Source organism: Sturnus vulgaris, chromosome 11 (assembly GCF_052056855.1).
Source record: "Sturnus vulgaris isolate bStuVul1 chromosome 11, bStuVul1.hap1, whole genome shotgun sequence".
Lineage (NCBI taxonomy): Eukaryota > Metazoa > Chordata > Aves > Passeriformes > Sturnidae > Sturnus > Sturnus vulgaris.
In genome coordinates this window covers 12484181-12509867 of record NC_142253.1, presented here as the reverse complement: position 1 = coordinate 12509867, position 25687 = coordinate 12484181, and the positions used below count along the sequence as shown (strand labels likewise).

General features: G+C 40.9%; 1 protein-coding gene across 2 annotated transcripts; it reads right to left on the bottom strand.

Moving 5' to 3' along the window:
* Positions 1-680: 680 nt before the first annotated feature.
* On the bottom strand, positions 681-24822 carry TASOR (transcription activation suppressor). Of its 2 annotated transcripts, none has more exons than XM_088171523.1 (23): positions 24368-24822; positions 18182-18327; positions 17028-17120; positions 16116-16188; positions 15021-15112; positions 14518-14676; positions 13446-13573; positions 12761-12792; positions 12279-12390; positions 11785-11888; positions 11578-11681; positions 11281-11353; positions 11073-11147; positions 9985-10698; positions 7971-8401; positions 6954-7092; positions 5218-6146; positions 4411-4533; positions 3696-3855; positions 3040-3148; positions 2706-2884; positions 2465-2623; positions 681-2098 (listed from the first exon to the last, which is right to left on the bottom strand). In XM_088171523.1, exons 1-23 carry the CDS (start codon positions 24753-24755, stop codon positions 2043-2045), a joined length of 4578 nt encoding a protein of 1525 aa, XP_088027649.1. In that variant the 5' UTR covers positions 24756-24822; the 3' UTR covers positions 681-2042. The 2 variants fall into 2 exon arrangements, with proteins under 2 accessions (XP_088027649.1, XP_088027648.1); XM_088171522.1 differs by having other exon boundaries at positions 681-1820; positions 24368-24813.
* Positions 24823-25687: the final 865 nt, after the last annotated feature.

Genomic DNA, 25687 nt, shown 5'->3' with positions numbered 1-25687 from the left:
CCTTTTTAACCAACAATTTTGTCCAAATTAATTTTGTGAACTTAAGTAGTTTCAAACACTCACCTGGTACCAAACAGCACATCCCAGAGAACAGCACTAAAATCAAATTCCAAACAGGAAATCCCCCAAGCACAGGACTCGGGACAACCTGAAGATGAGCAGTAAAAGTGAGGAGTGTCAGCAAAGCCAGCAGTGCAGCAACACAAGGGTCGTCTGGAGACTCCACAGCTGCTCCCTGTGGTTGCTGCCTTCCAGAAGCCTGAGGGCAGAGGACGATGAACAAAAAAAAAGAATCGCTGAGGGGGAAAAGGTTGGTAACTCAGCAGATGTGAAATTCAAAAGACAGGATTAAGAAACAGAGCAAACTGTACTTACCCTAGGCTAGTTCACTAAATAAATAAACAAAACAAAACAAAAAAAAAGCCAGAAAGCCCCAGGAATCATTAAGCTGAAGTGGGAGAGGATTGAAGTTTTTCTGATGCAAACTGAGCTCCCACAGTCACTAAAGCCAGGTTTGTCCTTCTCACAGTAATCCCAGGGGCCAGATAAAAGCTGGTAGGACACCATGGTGCTGCAGTGGCACACAGCACCAAGTGACACACAGATAATTGCTGTGCATGAAACCAAGCTTGGGTTCCTCAAGCACTTTGCAAACAATGTAAAAACCACAGACAAAGCAATGTGTTAGCAAGCCCCTTGTGCATTAAGAGTTTATTGGACTTTTTGTAATGGAACTGCACCATTGGTTACTCTAATTGAGGTATTTAGCCAAAATCCAGTATATACTCATGAAAATAAGTACACTGCCTTAGAGCTATGTAAAAACATTGTACAAAATTTGTGTCAATGTCAAATAAATACATTAATTTCAATATTTATGTAAAGAAACATGACTTGGATACTCCTGCAGTTAAAAAAAGAAAACAACTGGCTCTTTCACATATTTTAGGCAAACATTCAGCTTTACATTAAACAGACCTCAAACTGAAGCCTTGGTAACAGGTCAAATACAAATGTAGAAACTTAAAAGTGCCAACAAACAAGATAATTCAAGTACAGTAAACATTAAAAAATATATGTATTTATTTAAATTTTCAGATGGTTCCAACAGGGACAAGCCATCGGGAATTTAAATAGAACATGAAAACATCTGAGATAACAAGAACAAGAAACATTTTGTTCCAGAATAAAATAGAAATTGTTAATCCAACATTTTAGAAACAGAAGTCCACAGCAACTTAGAAAAGAGACTTTAAGAGTTCATTTGTGTTCTGAATATGGCCTGGAAGAATCACAGCAGCTATCCCAGCCACCAGGTGATGACTTTTCTGTATCCATGCTCTGACTGTAGGCAGACAGAAAATAATTGCACCCATCTTGGCTTTGATTTGCAGGAGAAATTGGGTATGTTGTTCCCAGAAAAGTCTGATGAGTGAGTACATTAAAGTGGCTGAATTGATGGGACATGTTTAATTGTCTGCTATAAACCTGGAAGTTACTGAAAGGAGTTTGTTCAATTGCATTGTATTTTTCTCCTTCAGCACAGCATGTGGTAGAAACTGGAGTAATTGGCTGTTTCTCTTCCAAGTCAGTTTTGTAAGTCTTTTCCACAAGGCCAGTTTGTGCTTCAGGAGATAACTCTGTAACTGATAAGCAGCTTTCTTTAGCATCTACTCCATGTGGGCCCTTGGCCTCTGTCTGCAAAGCTTCCACATGAGTATCATACTTAGAGGCATCACTGCAGATTTCTATTTCTGACAATTCATCCCCTGAATCCAGAGACATGTCTTCCTCATCCTTTTCATCCTTTTCTACAAGAACTACATTAAAAGAGAGAGAAAGTCCTATTCTATTGAAATACAAACTTTGGTTATAAAGGCCATACATTACTCACAGTGTTACACTTCAGGTCTGCCAGTCCAACAGCACTTTAAGTCTTGGTCTTCAGCCACTCGCGTTCACTTACTCAACACACACATTTAACCCTCTGTGGGAGTGTCCAGTTACTCCGTGCTAAAAGCTTCTGCACACCGTGTTCATATTTAGTGCTGGGAAATCCCAACTCCCAGCTCCAAAGGGGACAATGTCAAAACAGCATCTAAAGTTACACAGCAGTGAGTATTTGATCAGACAATTAATGGAGTACAATTACTGACATCCCAGTACAGTTTATCTACTCTAAGTAGATAAAGCAGGTAGAGACAAGCCTATCCTTTTCCTGAAACCATGCCCTGCCTCATGCCTCCAATACCATGCTAACCTGTATTTCTGCATTTAAGGTCTCTGGTCTCCATCCCCACTGCTTTTCCCGCATCATTTCAAACAGAAAAAGAGTAGCTTGAGAGTTGGGTTTTCCTTGCCACCTGCAGTGGCCATTGAGCAGAGTCAAGGCACACTGCTGTCCCAGGACCTCCACCCCACACATGCAGTTTGGAAAGGAAAGTTTAAGTGTGTTTGACATTACCTGATTGTCTTTGGCCAGCACTGCAGGGAGAAAGGTGGTTCTGCTCAGTAACTGAGTTGTGATACCCAACGAGACTTTTGAAGTTATGCATAAAGTCATCAACAGCAGCAACCACTATGCCATTATCAGCATAACTCGAGAGCGTTTTGAGATTCTTTTCTGAATATATAAAAGAAGGGCTTGTATTAATAGCACCTATTAGCAAAAGAGGGGCAGAGGTATTCACAAATGTGGGGTTTACCTGTTAGGAAGACAACATGTCTCTGTTGTATGTTTTGAGCCTGAAGCCTGATGAGACAGTCAAGTTCTGGAGCATTTCGAGTTTGAGAATCACAGTTATGGTAAGACAGAATCTCAACCAAGTGCTTCTTTTGATATGTGTTCAGAAGAGTGAGCAGGTTCAGGGCATTGGCATTCATCCTGCAGTGGGGGGAAAGCTCACTATTAGAAACAATTTAAGTTCAGTCTAAACATCAAAATACAAATGTTAAGAGTAAGTTCTCTTTAAGCATGTTTTGGAAGGCATAATGAAAGCTGAAGCATTTTAACAGCTGGTATTATAGTACTTTACTTACCTCCCCAACTCTTTCAGTTTCTTTTGTATTTTGCAGTGGACTTTCCACTGCCATTTCCCATCTGGGTTATTGAGATCCTCCAGAAAGGTCAGGAACTGTTTTAGTTTATCTGTTATAGAGATATTGAATGGAAGTTAGATTTTGTGGTATGTAGACTGAAAATACTGCTTCAGTGTATACAAGAAGCTGTTTTCTGTTTTCATCACAGTACAGTCACACAATTACAAACAGCAGCCACTCACTTCACGTTTTCTTCCAGGCAGACTGGCCAACAACAGTACCAAGAAACTGAGCTGCTTCTCTGTACCTCAGGTGGCCAGCAATGGTATTTAAGAGCTGACCACAGCATACACGCTCTGCCTTGCTAAAATATTTCAAAGAATCATAACTTCATTAACTATTCAATTTCAAATAAAGAAAAAGTATATATAGTGTATGTATGGAGATAAAAGGTTCCACAGACATAATTACACAATGTCATACTAACAGAAGACAAAATCTCCACGTGTTCTTGAAAAAGACTGAATTAGCTGAAGCTCTCAAAGAACATCATAAAAATTGGAAGATCTGATCCTTCACTGTGCTGAGTACGGGACCTCTCAGGTACTGAAATGTCTGGATTTTAGTTCTAAAGCTTCCAGAAGGATCACACCTACCTGTAGTGATGGACTCTGGGTTAAGGACAGATTCATCTGACACAACAAAACCCCCAGACACAAACAGCTCATTGTAAGTGTGATTTTTCACATCATCCAAACTATCGACCCCTGCAAAGCTGACACAGGAGAGCCTCTTCAGAGTCACCAGGCCAGGGATCTGTTTAAAAACATTTGAAATCAGAGGTGTAACCACAGGTCACACAGAAAAAGGAACTACAGAACTCTCCTATCTAATAATGCCAGGCACCAAACTTCAAAATACATTTTCAAAAAATTACTGTTTCTTCTCTTGCCTGGGGTGGTGCTCTCTCAGGAGCATCACAGAAATAAGGTAAATGGATGTTGAGCATTTGGAATAATTTTACTTTCTGTCCAACACTTAAGCTGTCAAGAATAGCTCAGGTCATCTGAGAGCTGCCTTCACCTGCTCTTAGAGCATCACAGAACCAGAAGCACAATTACTCAGGCCTCTGCACAGCTTTACTACTAGCAATAAATATGCATTAGCACATGCATGGTGCTGGAAGAAGTTAAAAGTAAATGTTGGGACAAGACCATTTTTACTACAACCATTTTGTTTCTTCAAACAGCAGCTAAACATAGGGCACTGTTGAGTGCTGTGCTGTTGGAAGGAAGCAGCCTTGCTCCAAGTGAGCTCTCTCACTATTGCCAACAGCTTTCTGTAGCACACAGTTACTTACGTGGGACATACCTTATGGATGAGGTTGGCAATGTCTTCATTTTGGATAATGATCAACAATTTATCTAAATCAGCTCTTCTTTTAAGGAACTGCTCTGGATGACACTCTGTATTCCCTAACTTTCGAAGATATTCCTGCCACCACAGAAAGAAGAGACAAGGAAAAAGTCAGTAGGTAGTTCGGTAAAAACAATGCCCAGATGACATCCACAGTAAGAACGTTTTCCCCTTGAGTGAATTCCCAGAGGAATTTACCTCTCCCATACATTAATCAGAACTTCACCTCTCCCATACGTTAATCAGAAGGATGCAGCAACACAGAGCAGCTGTTTTAGCAAGTCAGTCATTCCTATCAAATCACACACACTGCCTGAATTTTCAAGAAAGCCCAAGTTTACAACTTTCATGTAAAATGAAGTTTACGTACAGAAGCACGGTGATTTCTCAAAGTTCTCTCTATTAATTAGAGGGGAAGAGGAAAAAAACCCAAAGGCACACAGTGACTTTTCATACATTCTTTCTAAAATGGTAGCTATCACTTTTCTTCCCTTACTGCCTTTTTTCTCTAAGGCCACCTCCTGGCAGGATCTTCAGAAAGGACCAACCTACAGCCTGTTCTGCTTTCCAGCTCCAAGAAAAAGACTTACGTAAAAGCTAAATATAAGCAAGACTACCTCAAAAGCTCAAGGAAGAAATGGCACAGGACAGCCTACTTTCATAGTTCACTTTCACAGTGAAAGTGAGTCCAGCTTCGTACAAGTGGACTTGAAATACACTTTTTTCTGACACCAGATAGAGGTTGAACTGAAATAGCTTTACCTTGATTTCTCTGCAGAGAACACTTTCTTCCTCTTCATGAATATAAAATTTGACCGTGTTTTTCTGTACATCTTTCATAATTTCAACCAAACTGTTGAATACTTCAGGTTTTAACCGGCTTATAAAATCAGAAAAAGCTGGTGGAGTTGAAACGTTTAAGTTGTCAGGGGATTTCTGAGTCTTTTCTGGGGGTTCCAAGAGATCAGCACCAGAAGAAGTCTGATCCTCTGGTTTAGCACTCCCATGCCCCATTTTCTCCTTCCCTAGGGGCAGGCTTGCTGAAGGCTGCTCATGAGAATGCAGCTCTTGCCCCAGGGTATTGCACAGTGGCTCTGGGAAGGGCGCCATGTCGCTGTCCCTGCACACGGCCAGCGTGTCAGGCACAGGCCTGGGGGCAATGCTGCTCACCACCTCCAGGGCTTCAGGGCTAGAGTAAACTGGGGGAGTCTGCTTCATGCATGAGGAAGCTAAAATGACATTATTCAGCTTCTCACTCAGGCTCTGTATATATTCTTGAACAGAAATCTCTGATGCCTGCAAACAGAAGTGTTCAGAAAGTTTCATTATCCTCTCATGGGTAGAAAGGACTGGTGTGGACATGCCACTGATATAAGCAACGTTCTTTTGCTGCAAAATTTCTTGAATCTTTCTTGCAAAGAGCTTGTATTCTTCTAACAGTGCTGTCTCTATTACTGCACTAATGGAATGCTTAGCAGTTAAAGGGTCATCTGTTAGCTCATACTGATCTTCAAGTTTCTCCACTTGTCCTGTGTAATGTCCATCTTCTGCTGTGCCCTTCTGTGTGTCTGAACATGGAGAGCATGGCAACTGATAATCAAAACTTCTCTGTCGATTTACTACCCGAGGGTCATTAGGAAGTGCATCCGTTGGTGGGAAGTACTCCAGTGGCTCTTCTGGTGATTTCAGACCTACAGAGGAAGAGCTCATCATCATCATCATCATATCCTGTGTCAAAGTCAGCTGATACACCAAAACCTCCAAATCACAGCCTGAAAACAGCATTACTGTTACTTAACTTAAATCCCAATACTCAAGTGTTACAGTCTGCTGAGGTACAGAAGCACAGTACATTTAACAGCTCCTAAGATAGTAAAACAACACAGTCCAAATCTGCTGAAAAAGCAGAATACAAGTTGTTTCCCCAGAGATAATGTAGAGTATGCACAATGGGATATACCTCCATGACAAATCAAAAATTAGATTAGAATTATTCAAGTATTTTCATTTGCTACTAGGTTAAAATCCTCACTTTTAAAAAGCTTAAAAGACACAAATGACCTTGGGGAGTTGGACTGCAGGCAGAACTTGATCTTGCAATTGTGAATACAAGTTTTTTTTCTTGAAAGGGGAAGGTATCAGTCTGATTGATTACTGACACAGATTCAGTGGTGCTGCAAGGAGTGCTGAAAGCCCCTCATAACCTCAGCTCAGTTTCTTTACCATTCATATTCAAAACTAGAGTCTTGTTTGTTTTTAAAGCATGCACATTTTTTAATTTGTGTCAATATGAAGCCAAACCAATATTCTCCATCAGTATCTGTTTTCATCCAGCAGCTTTCTGTTTTAATCAAATACAAGAAACAACTGCATAGACTATAGATGTGCTTGTGTACCAACATATGATCCAAGAATGGATCTATGAATCTAGATATAAACCTTCAGAATATGTTTTCATTTACTATTTGTAGGGATAGAGGAGTTAAAATCCATCTTACCTGTAATTGGGATAAGTTTCCAGTGCATTCCAACTTCCCCTGCATTATTTGAGCTGGAATGTTGCGTGCCATAGCCGTGTTCTATGGATGCACTAGGACAGAGACTGTAGTCTTCAAAAGTACTCCCAGTGCTTGCATCCTAAAAAAAACCCAAATGTTCATCTCAAAACACCTTATTTTGGTTTTGCTCACTATTAAGTTTTTAATACTGACTTATGAAAAGCAGTTCTTTCTGAGCAGTTGACAGAAAGAACACGCCTGAGTTCACCAGCACACTGGCAATTCTGCCATCAATCTAGTCCAGTCAAATGTGAAGACGTTCCCATGAGGCACTTCCCTGGTCTACCATGAAATTACTGAGGCCTTACAGTATGGAAGCTGGGGGGGGCAAAGAGGAATGGAGGGGAGAACTGGCTGCTCCCTCACCCTTTGCAGGCTGTTGTCTTGATACCTGACTAAAGCCATGAGATGTTGGCATTGCTGAGGCAATGCCTGCAACTACTATTGGGCCCTTAAAAAAGCCAATTTAATTTCATATTCCGGATGGGTAGAAGCAAAACAGTGTGGAGATTACAGGTAGGACAAATTCATTCCTGCTCTATAACTTAGAAACTGGGCTTTGTGCCCAAGTATCAGTAACTGAGATCATGGAACAATCTTACAATACCCTACTCTTGTAGGGTATTGAGTTGGAGCAAAGAGCTCCAACTGTGGAGCACTGAGCACAAGGGAACTCCCATGCAACACTGCACCAAGGAGGCACACAAAGAAAGCTGAGAATGCAGTGGAATGATCAGAATTCTTCAACTCTGTTCCTTTTTTATTACAGAAAGAATAAAGACACGCTTAAAAGTGGAGAAAATTTCCGTCTGTGTTCCTACCAAAAAGAAAACCTTTGCAGAAAAGTTAGTACATATCTGTGTTTGCCTCTGTAGAAAAAAATAAAACGTTTTTTTCATTTAGTCTCATTTATGAAAATAGTGCTTTCACTGTCAGCATCCTGGCAGTTTCACTTACTTGTAAATGTAGTGTGCGCTCAAGGGCTGCTTCGTTGGGTGGGAGCTGCAGCTCGACATCAGCAGGGTAGGGCAAGCATGGCATGTCAACTTCCAGCATGGCTGGGCTCTGTGGGTCCTTGAAGGTAACACTGTCAGCCTGAGCAGTGTTAGGAAGCTCATGATCATCTCTGTCCTGAGCTGGAATGGATTCATATTCATTTTGTCCCATATCCTCTACAATTTCCTCAGTGCCTAATGCCTGACTGACAGTCTGGAGCAGCGCCGGGTCCCAGTGGCTGGCAGTGGCCAGCGTCTCCAGCAGAGCCTTGATGAGCCCCTCCCTGTCGGCACCAGGGTCAGACACATCGGCCTGCCTGAAGTCACCCTCGTGGCCACCATGGTCAGAATTCATTGAGAACACAGAGTGTGGTGAATCCAAGGTTCTGCTCCCTTAGAACAGGGCGAGGAGGGGGAAAAGGAAGCCATTACTCAGTCTTAAAATAAAAAGAAAACCAGATCGCCCCACAACCATCTGCCATATACCCACAGTCTCCCTCTTTAGCATCATCAGTTTGTATGTACACACACTTAAACAAAAATGTTGACATGCATTCATCACATATTCTACATTAATAATCAACATAAAGATGTTTGAAGGTTCACAGAATTCCAAGCAGATATCCCAACCATAAAGTCGACCCTTTGCTTCCTTCATCCCTACGTGCCAGTCAGTGTCTTTTGTCCCCCTCAAGAGGACAACTATGATCAGTCACTTCATCAGTGATTGACATACACAAGAGTGACTGGTACTCGATGGAAATCCCCTCTTCTTTGTGTCACCCTGCTCTTGTTTCCCCCTTCTGCAGGAGGCCTCTATAATTGTCTTGAGAAAAGTGTCAGGAAAAGAGAAATCAAAAGGTTTTTTTCTGACAGATCTTAAGTCAGAAGGTATCTGTGATATTTCTCTGAGGTTTGGATGTAGATAATTTCATGTATAGAATAATTTAATCTTATCAAATTGTTTCCTTTGTCCCACTACACACGTTACCAGCTATTTCAAAACTTAACTATGCTTATTCCCTTCAATCTGAACTTCTTAGGTATGACACAGGGTACCGGACACAAAAAATTATAGCAGAGTCAAACCCTACAAAAGACAATATCACATCTGCTGAGTGTACTGTATCAGAAAGTCTTTGGACAGCTTCACAGGCAAGTAAACTCTTTGAAAGTCAGCCTCCTTTACAAAGAGGCAAAACAAAAGCAACTTCCAAGGAAATCCCCCTTAGCTTGTGTTATAAACAGAATATGTAATAATTGGTTTTCACTACAATTTCTCTGCTTTTATTAACTGAAGTTGCTTGCAAATTATTAGAAGCTTTAATTGCTTTTAAGTATATTCAAGTTTGTAATTGCTTCTGGGCAATGTAAAAAGGCTTTACAAGACTTAAGTGGGCCTTGCAAAAGATGCAGGCCACAAGATATGATTACTATTGAAAAATATATATCCAAGATAGCATAAGAGAGGGGAAATACCAAGCCTAAAGTGGCATCAGACCCATCAGAATACCACCCTAGACTGCTGACGTGACTGAATTTGCAACGATGCAGCAATCTGAGCAAGATTGTGGTCAACCATCTCGGGGGAAGGCGCCAAGGAATTTGAGGAAGTAATGCAATTGTAATGGTATCAAGGACTGCTAGCTCAGCCAGTGGCTGTGTCTGGCTGTGGCCACAGACCCAGCACGTGCTGTAACTTTTACTTTATCAATTGTTCCTCATTATCTTTTACTAAAACTCCTCAAATTTTAAAAGAGTGGGCTTAATTTCTCACACTTGTTTCCACTTCAGGTGGAAACCTGCAAAAAACAAATTTATCTCTATTGACAGATCTCAGGCCAATGTTTAAATGAACCATCATGCATTAAATTGCCACAGCATGCAAAAAAAATACTCAATCTATAATGATTAAATGTTAAGTATGCTTTGAATAACAATGTTTAACGAAAAACTCTAAACAACGATTTTCTTACCTTCATACTGACAAATATTCTCTGAAGAGTCACTCATTTTTAGGTATTTCTGCAAATTTTCAGATTCTTTTTCCAGCTTTCTTTTCAGACCACTTCTAATTCTGGGGTCTTCAGAATCAGAATCTCCACCTACATTTTTCTTCCTACACTGGATCAAACTAATAAGTTCTTTGAGTCTTTCAGTATCATACTCTCCAGGAGGCAGTTTTTGTTTGGCAGCAGCAGCTTCATATCTGGGATGGATTCTTTTCCTACATTTTGCCTTGGCAAAGTCAGAGTAGTCTTCTGTAGCTTCATAATCTGAGATGGGGCTGAAGCGGTGAGGCTTCCGATTTCTATCCAGCAGCTCCTTAGCTCTGGAAACGGGGAGCTGATAGGCTTCACGATCAAAAATATAGTTCTGCAAGCAGCTGTCAATGTGGCCTTTAAATCTTGGGGCAGAATACAGAAATGTTTTATCATCCAGCCGTGTTACGTACTCATATAATTTAAATTCTCTACCTCTTCCAGGGCCACTGTAGAGTTTCCTGAAGTATTCATGCATGTACTTTTCCACAACAGCATTGAAATCTGCACCGCTGTCTTTACGGGACCGGATCAAAGCAAAATGCAGAGACTGAATCAACGTTGTCAATTCTGGAATGATTTCCTTTTTTTTGTGCAAAGCCATGGTAGTTGAATTCTTCTGTGCTCCATATGGAACACTGTTTTGCGCTGCCATAGGAGAAAAGGGAATCCACAATTAAAATCAAACCATGAAGCTATATATAAATGATGACTAGTTAGCAATACTCTCTGTTAATATATACTGCATGAAACACAGTTTGGATTGACCATGAAGAAGTAATTCAGAAGCCAGGGAAGCCGTATCAAGAAATTTCAACAAGTTTTACTTTCTTAAATATGAACAAATGAACCTACAGTGTGTGATATTTGCTTTTGTGAAGAAACAACCAACACCAACACCATGACCATAACCAATGCAAACTGTTACTCTTAGTTCACTTAGTTATTGACTGAATACTACAAAATCTTCAACAGAATATCATCTGTTTAAAAAACCTGCACACAACAGTGAACAAACCTACTTGAGTTAATCCCAACTCTAGGCTCTGGAAACAGAAACAATGCATGAAGCACACGGGACCGTCCAGTCTGGTGGTCTAGAACACAAAAAAATAAGAACAGTTAAAAAGGAGAGGACCACCAAAAGTCAATCTAGTACTCAAAACCCCATCCCCCTAAAAAAACCAAAACAGCAAACCCAACCCAAACACAAACCCAGAGTACACTTACCATAAGGGGACATCATTTGCCAAGGAGAAAGAAGAAAAAGAAATCCTCTGTCCACAAGTGGTTTCACAAGGACCTGTTTTCAAGCAAAAAGAGCAAACTGCTTCAAAGACATTTGCTTACTATGAATCCTCTTCCTGACTGTAAGATAATTCTGTCTTGGGCAGAAAAGTGTCCTGATACTTAAGAGTACACTAGCTAAGCAATTCCAGTGAAATTGTGCATCTTGTTGTATGCCTCAAATCACTAACTAGTAAAATTATTTTTAAAAATAGGTTTAGTCAAATCTGTTGCACTCACAAGTTTTTCTTTCTCTAGTTTTTGAAGTAAACCCTCTAAGTGACTCCCAGAACGGGACTTCTCCACAACTTCATACAGGTTACCGTACACGCCATTCCTCACCGCTGACACGATACAAGGGGAGAAAGAAGAAAAAAATGAAACAGAATTGTAATTCAGAAAACTTGAATATTCTGAATTTAAAGAAATTAAGCAAGAACAATTTACCTTCTATTCCTCTGTGGTAAGTTTCCTTAAGGAACAAGGATGGTGAAATTTTTTTTTTCAACTCATCAATGCTTACAACTTTTTCAACTTCAAGCTTCTCAGGACTGGAGACGAAAAAAAAAATAAAGAGCTCTTTTATTGCCTTCTATATTCCTACACTCACTGATAAAATAAGAAATAGTAAATACATGCTCTTAAGAATAATTTCTTTGAACTATCTCATGAGCCAGGCGTTTATTCCTGCGAAGGAGTGTGTGTCACTTCAATGGAAAAAATCCAACAAAGCCACAAACAACAAAACTCCAAAGATATTGACAGCTGTGTGCTTCAACTCAAGAAAGTTCTGGACACACAAATGGAATCTTGTTTGATATATTTAAGGTACTTAGTATTTTAGATTTTCATCTGAATTTATCCAAAACTCACTAGTCTCTACTCAAGAGAGTTTTAATAGAGCAGTATTTTAAACTTACTGTCTAAATTGCAATACTCACAGCTTGCATGGAAGGAAAGCTCGTGCTGTTGCTTTTAGGGAAAGGTGGCACACAAGTTTGCCTTTATTCCAAAGCTGTCCCCTCCACAATGTAATGTTAATGTTAGATTTCTCTGAAGTAAGATGGAGAAAGGAAGACTAAGTGAAACCACTTGCCAGCTGTGACTGAAAGAAGAGGCTGCTGAATCTGCAAAACCAGTTTAGGGAAAATTTCATACTAATACCAGACCAGACAGTAATGTTAAAAGGTAACAGAAAGGATATTCTCAACCCTGTTATGTTTTGACCTGCTCTGAGCAGAGAGTAAAGGAGGTTGTTACAGGTTTGTTACCTACACCTGTCAGTATAAGCCAACCAGCATGGTTCAGGATAAAATTCCAGTATACACTCAGCATCACTAAACTGGTCAAACATAAAACTACAGGGGAAAAACATCAAAACCTTTCCTGTATCATAAAACCAAAAAATGGAATTCATTCTTACCTGTACTTCTATCTGTGTGGAAAGTGTTTGCTCTAAAGAAAAGAAGATAGACAGAATGACTAGGCTGGAACAGAGAATTCTGGCCACTGAATTTTATATTAAGCATAGTTTATCAGTCTAACAAAACAGCAAGACTGGTAATTCCCTCTCTAACCTCAATCTACCACTGCTGCAGCATCTTGCACTATTTTAGCCACCTTGATAACTGCTTTTAGCATTTCACAGTACAGTTCCCACACCTGGACAACTTACTATCAGGACAGTGGATCTATGATCAACTGGCCATCTACATATCCTCTCCACAAGCACTTAGACAGCAGTGAAGGGTTCAGAGACAAAATATACAGAATTATTTTAGAGTACCAAGCAAGATAATGCTGTGAACATTTTTATGTCCACAAATTTCCTCAGTTAGGTAAAACCCCCCACTATTAGTGGATTCCACCCAGGCAAAAGGCAAGCAGGTGGGAAGAACAGCAGAACTGCTTCCCACAGGGGCCACCCTGCTGCATAAAACCAATTTTGCCACCTCTTGCTTTGCATTAGAAGTATTTATTATGTTAAGTCTCTGTGACACACCTATTCATTTCAGCACTGTTCATTTAAATAAATTCTAAGCTACTGCCAAGAGCTATGAATTCTTCATGCTACATGCAGATTTTCCAAGACTCATTTCCTAGCTTACCTTGACGGAGGGACAAATTTTGGTCCTTGTACCACGTCATCTTTATAAGTAAATGAAACAACAGCATGAGGACAAACATGTCTTGGTCTTAGCTTGATCTCATCAAAGTCGTATTCATAAAAGTAGTACTGGGAAAAAGAAGTGACAGGTTAAATCAGAAGCCTGGAGCAACAGTCAATTTCTTTAAAAGCTGGTATTTAAAAAAAAAAAAGTTTTTAAATGCTCCTCTCATATGTACCATAGAATACAATCAATTAAGGTAGTTTTTTCATCTTCTCCCTTCTTTATCAACCACTTAGATATGGACAATACTTCAGGAGTGAATCAAGAATGAAACATTCTTGAAATGCTACATTTACTTAAAAGTATTCTTGGCGAGAGAAGGGATAAGTAATAAAACCAGAAAAATTCAGAGGAAAGTAAATATTGCAATGAGTTTGGAGTCTATCCTCAGTTCAGTCATAAAATTACAATATAAAATTTAGGCAAATTTGTAATGAGAAATGAAAAAATACATTCATTTTTTAGCCATCTGATTCAGTGTTCAGCCAAGTGATTTAAAAAAAGACAAAAGAAGTTGTTTATACTGAAGAGAATGCTTTCAAGTAAAGATCCTGAAATCTGAAAAATTATTGGTGGAATAATCTGACTGCAACAGATTACTGCAGTAAGAGATTAAACACCTGAAGGAACATAAATATGCTGCTCTTTCCTAGCCAACATTTTCCCTTTTAGGAGTCTCATTTAATGACCACAAACCAGTTGTACACTTGAAACTCCCCACATTAAGGCCTCTCTTCCAGCCTCCATTGCAGTCCTATGTACATTCCCATTATTTCCTACTCCAACTCCACCCCAGTCTGAGGGAGCTCTTGGCCTGACGTTCAGGATCACACAATGGCAACAGGAGAGGCTGCCACGCTCTGCTGGGATTTCTAATGCAGGCACCCGTGGGTTGCTGCACACACCCAGCTGCAGCTCCACAGGGAAGCTCAGTGATTTTCTCTCCATTGTTTCAGAAGTTCTGTTTATGAAGGTTTCATGTAAGAAGGTAACACAGGCTCAGCTTTACCTGAGTAAGTTCATAGGCACGGTAAGCCAACAAGGAGTTGATTTTATTTGCTGTCTTTGAAACGTGACACTCGTGCTTTGGGGTGGGATCCAACACGCTCTTGACAGTGGATTCTGCTCCTTTCACACCACTGTAGTCATATATGCTTTTCATTTTCCCCTGTAATTAAGCAGAAGAATTGTCAGCATGAGTTTTTTCCTGGAAATTGGCAAATTGCTTCAAGTACCAAAGAAAGTAAGAGCAGAGAAAATAAAACAGGCCATTAAGAAAGCCACAAATATAGTATTATTTTCATACTTTCAAAAGAAAAAAAACAATAGATTTTTCCCTTTAATAAGAATTTATTATGCTTTATTTAAGCTTAATATCAACACTGGATTTTAGATCTAGTAGACGTCTAGTTTCTCTATACACAGATGATTCCATAAATTAAGTTAGGTTAAAACTACCTGTTTGTTATCAGTAAGCAATGTAATCCTTCGAGAATAGCAAGATAAAATTACCTTTATTATTTTAAAAATAATCACATCTCCAGTTGCTCCAGGTTCTAGAGGATTAGGCTGCAATAAATCAGCATACTTGGAGATATATACACCTGAGAATAGTATAAAAATAAACCAAAATACATTATGCTGAATGTAAAAACATTATTAGAGGTGTAAAAAGTATTACATGGGATTAAAGCTCAATGAATACACAATCAATACTCAAGTGCAAAGGTAAAATAATTTTGTGCTTTTCTGTACTGACTTATTTCACAGATTTTAAGGCCTCAAACTGTCCGTCATTTGTTGGTCGGCCTGACTACATCAGGCCAAAAAACTGTAACTGAATTCAGATACACTGAAAAGCATCCATTTTGCTTAGGTTCCTCTCATTCCCAGTCTGTATTTAATTGCTTTAGCAAGTTGCTCCACACCTTTTACCAGCTAAATCAGTAAAAAAAAATCGTATGTTCATAAAGCTTTGTTCCTCTCCACCTTGCACCTATTTCTGCCTTTAATATTCCTGTCTATATTAATTCATATTCATATTGTCTGCCTTTAATATTCGATACCTCTGTACCATGCTCCTCTTACACAGGATAACAAAATCAGTTCCTAATTTTCTATCTGAGAAGCTTTGCAAACGGAACTTACTGTTTTGCACTCTCAAAACTCTTTAACACCTTGTGACTCTTTTAAGTCTATAATTTATGTAAGCTCTTCTTGGATTTGTGGATTCAAGGATTTTAGTTCTATCTACATCAAAACTGAGCTGAGCTACTCTGTCCATGAGGTATCTCTGAATGTACACACCTACAAACAAACACAGAGGCAGCCAGCCACTGCATTAGCTCTTTGGCCCCCTAGGTTTACTGGAAAGACATGGGATATTGGTTTGACTTGAAGCCCAAATGAGAATTAGGGAATTTAATAGAACTACTTAAAAACAGAGCTATGAAATAACATTCTGACGTCCATTTCCTTTGCTAAAAACATCTTGTTGTGATATTGCTGCAGTCAGTGATAGAAAAAGGACTGAAAGTTCACACAACTGCATCACATTATCTGCCAACTGCTACTGAAAAACCAGACTTATAATCAAAAGATAGTTACCCATGGAAGGGCGGCCGAGAATTGTGATCTTGGAGTGGCCAACCTGCAGCCCCTTTTCACATATGCTCTGGATCTAAAGAGAACACAGAGGTTTTTAAGCAAGCCTGTTAGGAAAGCCAGGATATGAACAGAACAAACAGTGAGAAATTACTATTACAGAATTTAAATTGAGATTTAAACAAAACCCCAACTCTTACAAACAGAGGCAAGACTAGTCTGAATTCTCTATAAAACTATTAAGCTGTGCAAGTTGAACTCTGATATGGAGCAGCTACATAGACTCACCTGTATCTTAAAAGAAAGTAGCCTCCCTATACCTTAAACACTGATTATGAACATTATTTGTCTTTAATACAGAAAATTTTAAATATTAAAACAGAAGTATACCTGTTGAATGATTGCATGCTTAAGGAATCCTGACTCTATAATAGCAGACAAAGCACAGAAATCACCTTTCCATCACTTTGATTAAAAGTATGATCAAAGAAGAGACAGCGAAGACAATTCCATTTTCTAATATCAGGTTACCTTGTTGATGAAAAAAAAAAAAAAAGAAGAAAAAAACCACCAAAACCCAAATGCAATGAAAACACAAAATATTTATCCTCAATTAAAAAAACCCCAAACACAAACCAATAAAAACCCACATGCCCTATCCTTTTATTTCTAAAACAGAGCCTAAACCAGAGAAGATAAGGAGACACCTAAATGGAGTACCTTAAGTAGCAGGGAATAGAGGATTTAAAAGGTGACATATAAGATCCCTTTCCCATCCTTCTACATCTTCCAGTGCTGAATTTTGCAAAAGTTACTTTAAGATTGTGTCAATAAAAACACTCTGGAAAAAACCAAAGCCCCAGAAGCTCTTCACTACTGCAGAAAGCGTTTCCCCTGCAGCGTTCCACTGCTCACCTGGCACCGATCCACCATGAGGAAAGCGTAACTTTCCAAGAGCTCCTTCTCCGGCCGCCCTTCGCACTTCAGCTGCCTCCGTTTTTCTGTGAACTGTTCATACACAAAGGTCTCAACACAGGTACACACACTGCTGCTGGCACAGCCAAGTGTCAATGTTTTAAGGCCCCATCTATGTTAGATCCAAGTGTACAAAAATAATCAAAAGATAATCCAAATTAAGTCACTGGATGCTATAATCAGATTTCAAAAACATTACACCTGTAGGAAATCTAACTGGCTTAATCCGTGCAAGTATTTTTTTAAGAGACATTCTTCAAATAAACCTGTGCAGTAACACTTCAGTTTGATCTTTGTAGCAGAACTGGCCAGAACCATCCAGCCCAATGCCTTCCATATCATCTTTGAAACTCCAAAAATAAGACTTTTTCTCTTTTTAGGAGACAGATCTCTTACATTGTGCAAATATTTTTGCAGATGCACCTCACTGCTGCTGAGGTGGTTTTTACCAATATTTCTCAGCCGTAACCATGAATAATTAATGTAATAGCAGAAAATGCTTCAGTTCACTTTATAACTTCGAGAGGATAATCACAGCAAACGAATTATCGATTCAATTACTTCATATGTGAAGCTTTTTGGCACTGGGAATGAAAACTTCATTTGAGAGTGACAAGAGCAAGCCAAGGCTGGACTTAAGAGACACCACATAAGGCACAACAGAAGGGCTTCAACCAATGAAGTACTTCTTGGAAAACAACAAAACTACAGAGATTATGGAAACTTGTATCAGGCACATATTTTAATCTTAATTTTCACAGGAAACACCAGCCTTGTAAAGACAATTAAAACACCTTTCCAGATGTTTCCAGATTTTCCTTAATAAAATTAAGAAAATTTTTGAAAGCTAAAAACACACAGACTTAAGCGGTGCCAAATGTAATTATTCATTTAGTCTCGTTGGAGTATCTAGCAGACAAGAGTTTAAAATTATGCAGAAATAAACCTGCCTGAAAAAAAGCTGCTTACATTTCTGGAGATGTGAGTTTGCAATTAAAGACCAATTATCCCCAGGTCTCTGCCTCTACATTGAGAAGAAGCACTGTCATTTGACTGGTACCTTATTGAGAAGCAGAAGCCACAAATATACTCACTTCCTTTTCCAACAGTTCACTATGAACTAAGCTGGCTCTCTTGTATTTAAAATTAGACACTGAACTTGGATCCAAGTAGGAAGAATGTAGAATCTTCAAAATATCATCAAATTCTCGAGAACCTGGAAATACTGGCTGAAAGAGTGCTGTAATAGAGAAGAAATAAATAATTAGCAATAATATACATGTGAAAACATCAAAAATTCTCCAGTTCACTGACAGTTAACACATGAATGGTTTGTGACTCAATTTAAAATACAAAACACCTAGAATACTTGGCAAATATGGACTTTAGAAAGTTTACCTTAACATTTCCTAGAATGATAGCATCTTTAAAAAAATCACATTTATGTTCTTTTAATATTACTTTTGAACACTTACTAATTCTCAGAAGTTTGTAAGGGAAGCACCTCAAGTCTGAATTTACCCCTTGAAAAGCATCTAATATGTACTGCAAAACACTGTAATTAAATTTTCAGAACTGTAATTTACTAATTAACTCATTTAATTAGGAAGCAGGAACAAATTGTCCTAATAAAAACCTCAACAAGAGTTTCATAGCTTGGCCTCACTTCAGAACTATTATGAGGTTTTGTGTTTGTTTGCTTACTGCAAATTAAGCTAAGTATGAAGAAATCTAATTCTACTTAAAGAAGACAAAGAAACTCCTGCTATAAAAACCCTACTGCCTGTGCTCATGCTTGATGATGTTATCCCTTACTACACCTGCTTTAAAAGGAAAACCCTTCATGTGCTGTTGTGCAAATTCCCTCCTGGGCAAACCTTTGCCCGAGTTCCCACAGGGAAGCAGTCATGCCCCTGAGCTCCTTATCTGTGCTTGGGTGTCGAGGTGACAAACTGATCAGAGGAGCAAGCCCAGAGTGAGCCAGCAGAGGATGGCAGTGCAGATCTTGAGAGTAGTGGCCAGGAAAATAATATCTCTGGGGGAACTGAACTGGTACAACACAGAAAGTGTTTTTTATCCTCAGAGTAACTTCCAAAACACACACCAAAAGTGCAGGATTTTTACTGTCACAGCAGTTAGGAAGAACAACAATAGGACTAGTCTCACAAGAAAAAAAACAAATACACAATTTACCATTACTCTAACAACAAATTAAATTCAATTACATCTTCAGAGTATATTCTCCTAATTCTTAAATAATATGGTAGTAGATTTAGGCAGCAATCTTTCCCTCATTTGCAGAAAAGATTTACTGCATAAGCTTCACTATAAAATAAATGTTCCTAATGAAAACCGAACTATTCTGTGCTATTTAGTAAATGCTGCACACTTTAGAAGGCAACACCACATCTCCAAACTGAACTCAAGCAAGGATTCCAATACCACCAACAATGAGAAAGTGACTTTTGAAGAGCAGAAGTTATCAAAGTGATTCAGAAACCATATTCGTGTAACATCCTTTTTAGTAACTTGAGTGAATGGAATTCTCAACTTAGTATTACTGGCCCTGAATGCTCTTGTGCTGAAGAGAATTGTGAGAGGGGGGAGGGGAGGGGAGGGGAGAGGAGAGGGGAGAGAGGAGCCTGCTGCAGGTACACACGCCCTGGGAAAGGACTCCCTGTTCCACCGCAGCCCCAAACATCCCTTGGACACCACAACATTAAACTCCCTGTCAGAAAGATCTGCTGTTCACACGCTGCCAGCTCCTCCAAAAGGACCAGTTAAAGCACAAGGTTACCTGTGCCAGCTGCTTGACTGAATTTCCTGTTCTCTTACCAGTGTTTACTGTACCTTATCCCTTCTCTCTCCTTCCCCCAGGACACAAGCTCAGCAAAAATCACTTCCATCTGGAGCCCAAACAAGTAGAAAGCATTGCAGGGTGAGCTAGAAACAGCCAGGACAAACTATACATCAGGTCTCACCTACTTTCCCAAATGCAAATCTAGGAAGAGGCACATTATGAATTAAGATCCTGTCATACACACAAATACTATCAACCATGTTCCTATTTGTGTTTAAACATCTTCTGCTCTGTGGAAAACTCTGGGAAGCAAGCTGAGACAGACCTGCCCTAAAACAGCAAATCTCCCTATTCTCCTGGTAGGGAGAAGCTGCATCACCTAGTATACACGTAATTCTCAACACAGTTATAGAAAAGCCCTACCTAATCGTTAAATTATGGAAAACAGAAAATAGGAATTTTTTTTAAGAATGTTGCCGTTTTTTCTTCCAGAACTTGAGGCACTTCATGTTCTCAGTCAAAACATGCAACACTACACCAGTGAGGTGAGCAGCCAGGCAATACTTTTGTCACTTGAGCTGTGATGTTCAAGGACAGTGACGGTCTTAGCAGGGCCTGTACCTCACTTCAAGGAAGGAGTGCAGAAACCAAACTAAAATAAAACCAAGAAGTACTAAACTAGACCTTGTACAGCAGTCAGCAAGGCCTATGCTCCCAGGCAAACCATGAAATTACTGAGCTCATCTCCAGTCCTCCATCACTGCAAAGACCAGCCGTGTGCACATACATTATCCTCCAGGCTTGCTGTACAAAGCTGATGGGGGTACGCTGCACCTCTACTGCCCGTGTTAATTAAACGGTAATTAAAGTAAGGACTAACCTGCAATATCCTTATAATACAAGTCAATTTTTGTGGGGTTTGCTGGCTTGTTCTGCACAGGTAAAAATAAGCAAATAAATACTGGGTTTGTTCAGCTTCTACTCAGGGCACTGAAAGTTGTGTCATTATTTTTAGGTGGAAATTTAGCTTAGCTAGTAAGTATTAGTCAAAGGAGAGGGACTGGATCGGAGGTTTGGATGTATGTCATGCCTGAGAGGCTCTATTTTTCTTTCACAGCTGCCTGATGTTTCAACTTCAGAAAAGTGAGACTGGAGTTACTCGGTTTGGTTGCTTTAAGTCAGAATGTGAAGACAGAGCCATTCTCCTTGAGCAATCCTGAACAAAGTTGGAAGTGAAGATAAGTAAATTACTGATTTGCTTATCAGTAAGTTGGCAGTGCTCTTGCTACAAAACTCCATTGAGAAACACCCATTTAATTCTTTTTCTTTTCAGTCTTCATTTTTTAAGACTGAGACAAAAAGTTTGTGCTGTTAATGAACTGGGACTTTTTTACCTTTAGGACTTTTTCAGCCCAAAATGTCTTGCGCTCTCAAAAGGCCTAAATAGTTATCAAGTTGAGGGACTGACAGAGCTCCCCACCTAGAAATAATGTGTAGCAAATAGTAGATGCATATCTCTACCAGAGAAAAGGAAAATGAGAAGACAAAAGACAAGGCAAAATGATGAAGTAGAAAAGGGATAACGTAGACCTTCATGCAAGTATTGCTGACAGTTTCATGGGTAAAACCAAGACCTTTTTCCCCCACTCAGCCTGAGGAACAGCAGTCATTTGCTACTCTGACAAACTCCAGAAATAAACATCCAGTTTTAATCAACAAGCTACCCCTTCAAGGCACTGACTGCAATGTCAGCATCATCGGTGGAATGATCTTTTGGTAAGGGGATCACTCATATAGTTCAGCAAATTAAAAATGTTCTTACATTGCTTTAGCCTTAAAATGTGCTTTCCTAATCTTTTCAAGGACCTCTCCAGTTTCAAGCAAACTTGGAAACCTCTGAAGATCTGACAGCTGAATTACAAGAGGCCAGGTCAAGCCTGAAGACAAATGATAGATAAGCTGCTCAAGAGAGCGTAACACCAAGAAAATAAACCTTGAAGAGACTTGTATGGAGGGACACAAATGCAGGCACACCTTAAAAAAAAAAAAAAAGTTGCAGCCAACCTTTCATTTGTTTCCTGAATGCCTATGCTGGGAAAAAGAATGAGGAAATCAGAAGTAGCATTCTCTGTGCCAACTGACCACAGTTGTTTTTAAGAGCTATCTTTCCTCCAGATGCATTTCTCCAGATTACAAAGGATTTCTGTTGACTTTCAGTCCCTACTTAAGTCTCCAAGAGATGAGATAAATTCTGAAGATGATAAATAAGCAGCTAAAGCCTAAATTTTCTAGGATATTTCTCTCACATTTTGGAAGCTGAAGCTTAAATTTTCTCTTACACTTGTGCATTCCAGATTCAATTTTTAATTGCTTCAGTAGCAAAAATTGTTCATGAAAGACATTTTGGTGTTTAAAAAAATTTTAAAATCCACCCAAAAAACCCACTTCCAAACAAACTCAGACACCTCTACCAAAGTCATCCTGTACATACTTTGTACATAGCAGGTATGCCTTCACAATCACGGCAGCAGCTATTTCTCACGATGGTATGCACAGGAAAGAAATGGTGGTTTAAAAAGCAAAAAAAACTCCAAGTCAAGGAATAATGGAGGAAGCTTCCATGTGTCTTGCTTCATGCTGGGCTTTAGAATCAAGCCAAGAGAGCTCTTTTGAGAGGGACCGGTAACATTCAGATTATTTTGCAATTTAACAAGATGTATTTAAGCACTAGCAATAAATATGCTGCAAGCATGTGCCACTACAGCATCAGATGATTCATGTGTTGCTGATCTTCCAGTTCAGTTCCAGAACCGACTGAACTGCATTATTTTTCAAATGACAATACAATTCCCAATAGCAATTTGGTTGTCGTCAAACTGCATGTTTAGCAGTCCATGCTGTGAGAACACTCAGCAGCTGTAAGCCCACAAGCACCATGGGCTGAATGGAGCAGGGTCTGCTTTGAGAGCTTTGGAAGCTCTAAGTCACCAGAATTATCAAAATACCTGAGAGCCTTTCTGCAGGCCGAAAGGGAAAAAAAGTAAGAATGGGTCAAATGACCTTGACATTAGCAAGTCAGATGTAGAAGTAAGGTAAGAATGGCTTCCTCTTCTACCTTAGAGGCCACAGAAGCCTGAGGTTTGAACTACACAATCCAAACCTTTTTGCACACTGCAGATGGTTCTGCATAGGCAAATGATAAATGAGATGACCCGAAAAGGTATTTTGCAGGTTTTCATTCACATTGGAACCAAATGCTAAAGAGGAACTTCAAATATCTTTGGTTAGGTACTAAACATTTCTGAAATACATTTAAAGGTATTCACATGTAACTGCACTTGGGTGTGTCATAGACACTTCAGTTGTTCATGAGGCACTATGTTATGTCCAGGTATTTTTCTGTCAGATGAATTATAAAAGACTTTTTTTCTCTAGGTCAACCCAGTTCTTTTTACAATGAATCTCTGCCAGACTTGTATCACCCCAGAGGGGGGTGGCAATGGGAAAGACCAAGAAAAAGGGGTCATTACTGCCAAAAGGAATTACTCTATTACTGGAGAGAAAAGACTGGATAATGAAACAAACCTACCTTCATCTCTTCCTTACAGAAGAAAGCATGTCAAGAAGTTAAGATGTTACTCTCTTCTCTGAAGAACGAGAAGCCTATTAAACAAATATTTTTGTGATGTGGACTAAGTTACAGACTCCATATTGCAAAAGGGCAAGAACTAAGACAAATTTCAGGGAGGAAACCAGACATGTCTTCACTTAACAAGAACAAGCAGAAACCAGTAGAGTCTTGTGAAAATCAAGAAATGCCATAGGCTTTTGGAGGAAGAGTTATTCAGAAACAAAAAAAAAAAAAAAAAACCACAACCCTCGACACTTGGAAGCAGAATGCTTCCAAAGTGAGACAAGAGAACGTGGGATGTTCCCTTCCTCCCTGCAAAGAACTTTGACCAGATAAGAACAGTCTTCTGCGTATCATCAATGAAGGACAACTCTGCTGTGTTTGTTCAGTTTATCCTAACCAGGATTACACCCTTCTCCTGCAAGGAGGAGGTCAGGGGGAAGAGAAAAGCGAACCATCTTCACTGAGGTCGGTGTCCCAAAGAAACATCTTCTCCACATATGCGAATGCACCTCCAGAAGCAGAGCTGAGATCAACTCAAGTTCACCCTGATCGCCTCCAGCTTCTCATCCTCTTAAGTAGAGGTCTGAAATTCAAGCCGAGTTTTTGTTTCGATTTTGTTTCATCCTCGTGACAAAATAAAAGTGAGAAAGGAAAGAGGAAGGGTAGGGAAAGAATGTAAAAGCCTGACACTAAAGTCGGCTCCCCAGCAGCCTCGCGAGTGCGAGCCAGCAGAGCCTCCTCCACACCGCAGTTTGCATGCAGCCGTGTGAGGTGTTTGAGAGCCGCCTGATGAATCGGATGGAGAGGGGAGCGAGGAAGAAAAGGGAGGGGAAGGGAAGGAACCACCTTTCTTTTCTCTGCTCTTCCTGGGGATCTGAAAGTTCCTCCTAACAGGCTGCTGGTCTTCTGGGGGCTTAGAGAGAGGGGACGGTGCCCCGAGCACACCGCTGGGCGGCTGCTGCTGCTGTTCATTTGCCGTCGAGATGCTGCTCCTGCGCTGGCTGCTGCTACTGATGCTGAGGTTTGTGGGGACCTTGTCCTCTGCAGCAGCAGCAGCCACCAGCAGCGCCTCCCCAGTGCTACCGCTCTCAGAGCGTCCGCCATTTTGTGTGGTGTCCTCAGCGGCTCCTGCTCTGTTACTCTCCACTCCGAGGACGCCCGCGCTGGTCTTCTCCGTCCGCTGATGCTGCTCCGGCTCCTTCTCGCCGCCACTGCGGATCACGGCATCCGCCATTCCCTCCGGAGAAGCGAGCCCGGCAGCCCGCGCCTTCTCCTCTCCCCAGCACAGCGCCCCTGCCCAGCGCCAGCAGCGCCCGCACCGCCCGGACTCCCCCTCCGCCCGCCTCACGGCAGCCCCCGGGCCGCCCCCGCCCCACCACACAACATGGCGGCGGCAGAGGGCGGGGCCGCGGCCAGCCCGGCCAGCCAATCCGCTCTCGGCACACGTTATAAATAGAGGCGCGGCCGGGGCGCGGGCAGTGCCCACGCGATGGGGCGGGGCGGGCCCGCTCGGGAGCCGCTGCTCCCGCCCCCGGGCACCGCTCCCGACCCGCTGCTCCCGCCCCCGGGCACCGCTCCCGACCCGCTGCTCCCGCCAACCGGCACCGCTCCCGGCCCGCTGCTCCCGCCCCCGGGCACCGCTCCCGGCCCGCTGCTCCCGCCAAGCGGCGGCGCCTCCTCCAGGGCCGGGCGGGGGGAAGCGGGCCCGGAGCGCTGCCCTGAGGGAACGCCGCTCTCCCGGGAAGGCCGGGAAGGCACAAGGCTCCTGCCCTGCAGCCGGGCAGGAACGGGCTCTCCCCGCAGCCAACCCTCCCTTGGGCACGAAGCCGCCCTGGCATTTTTAACGGGGAACGCTCCGGCTCCAGGGCTGGCACAGCTTTCTGTGCGAGCTCCCTACTCTAACTAGAAGTTCACTGCACTGAGTGCCAGATTCAAAGGGTTTTTCCAAGACATTGCACAAAACGACAACATTTCACCTTTGGCGAATAAAAATACATTCTCGTGGTTATGAAGGGCAGGCAAAAAAAAAAAAAAATCTTAATTTACTTCAGCAGAATTCTTTCGTAGTTGCCAGTGAGTCAGAACAGCATTAAATAACCTGTATCGGAGGTCAGAAGGTTAACATACATTATCTCTGTAAGGCTCACAACTTCTGGTGCAAGAGGG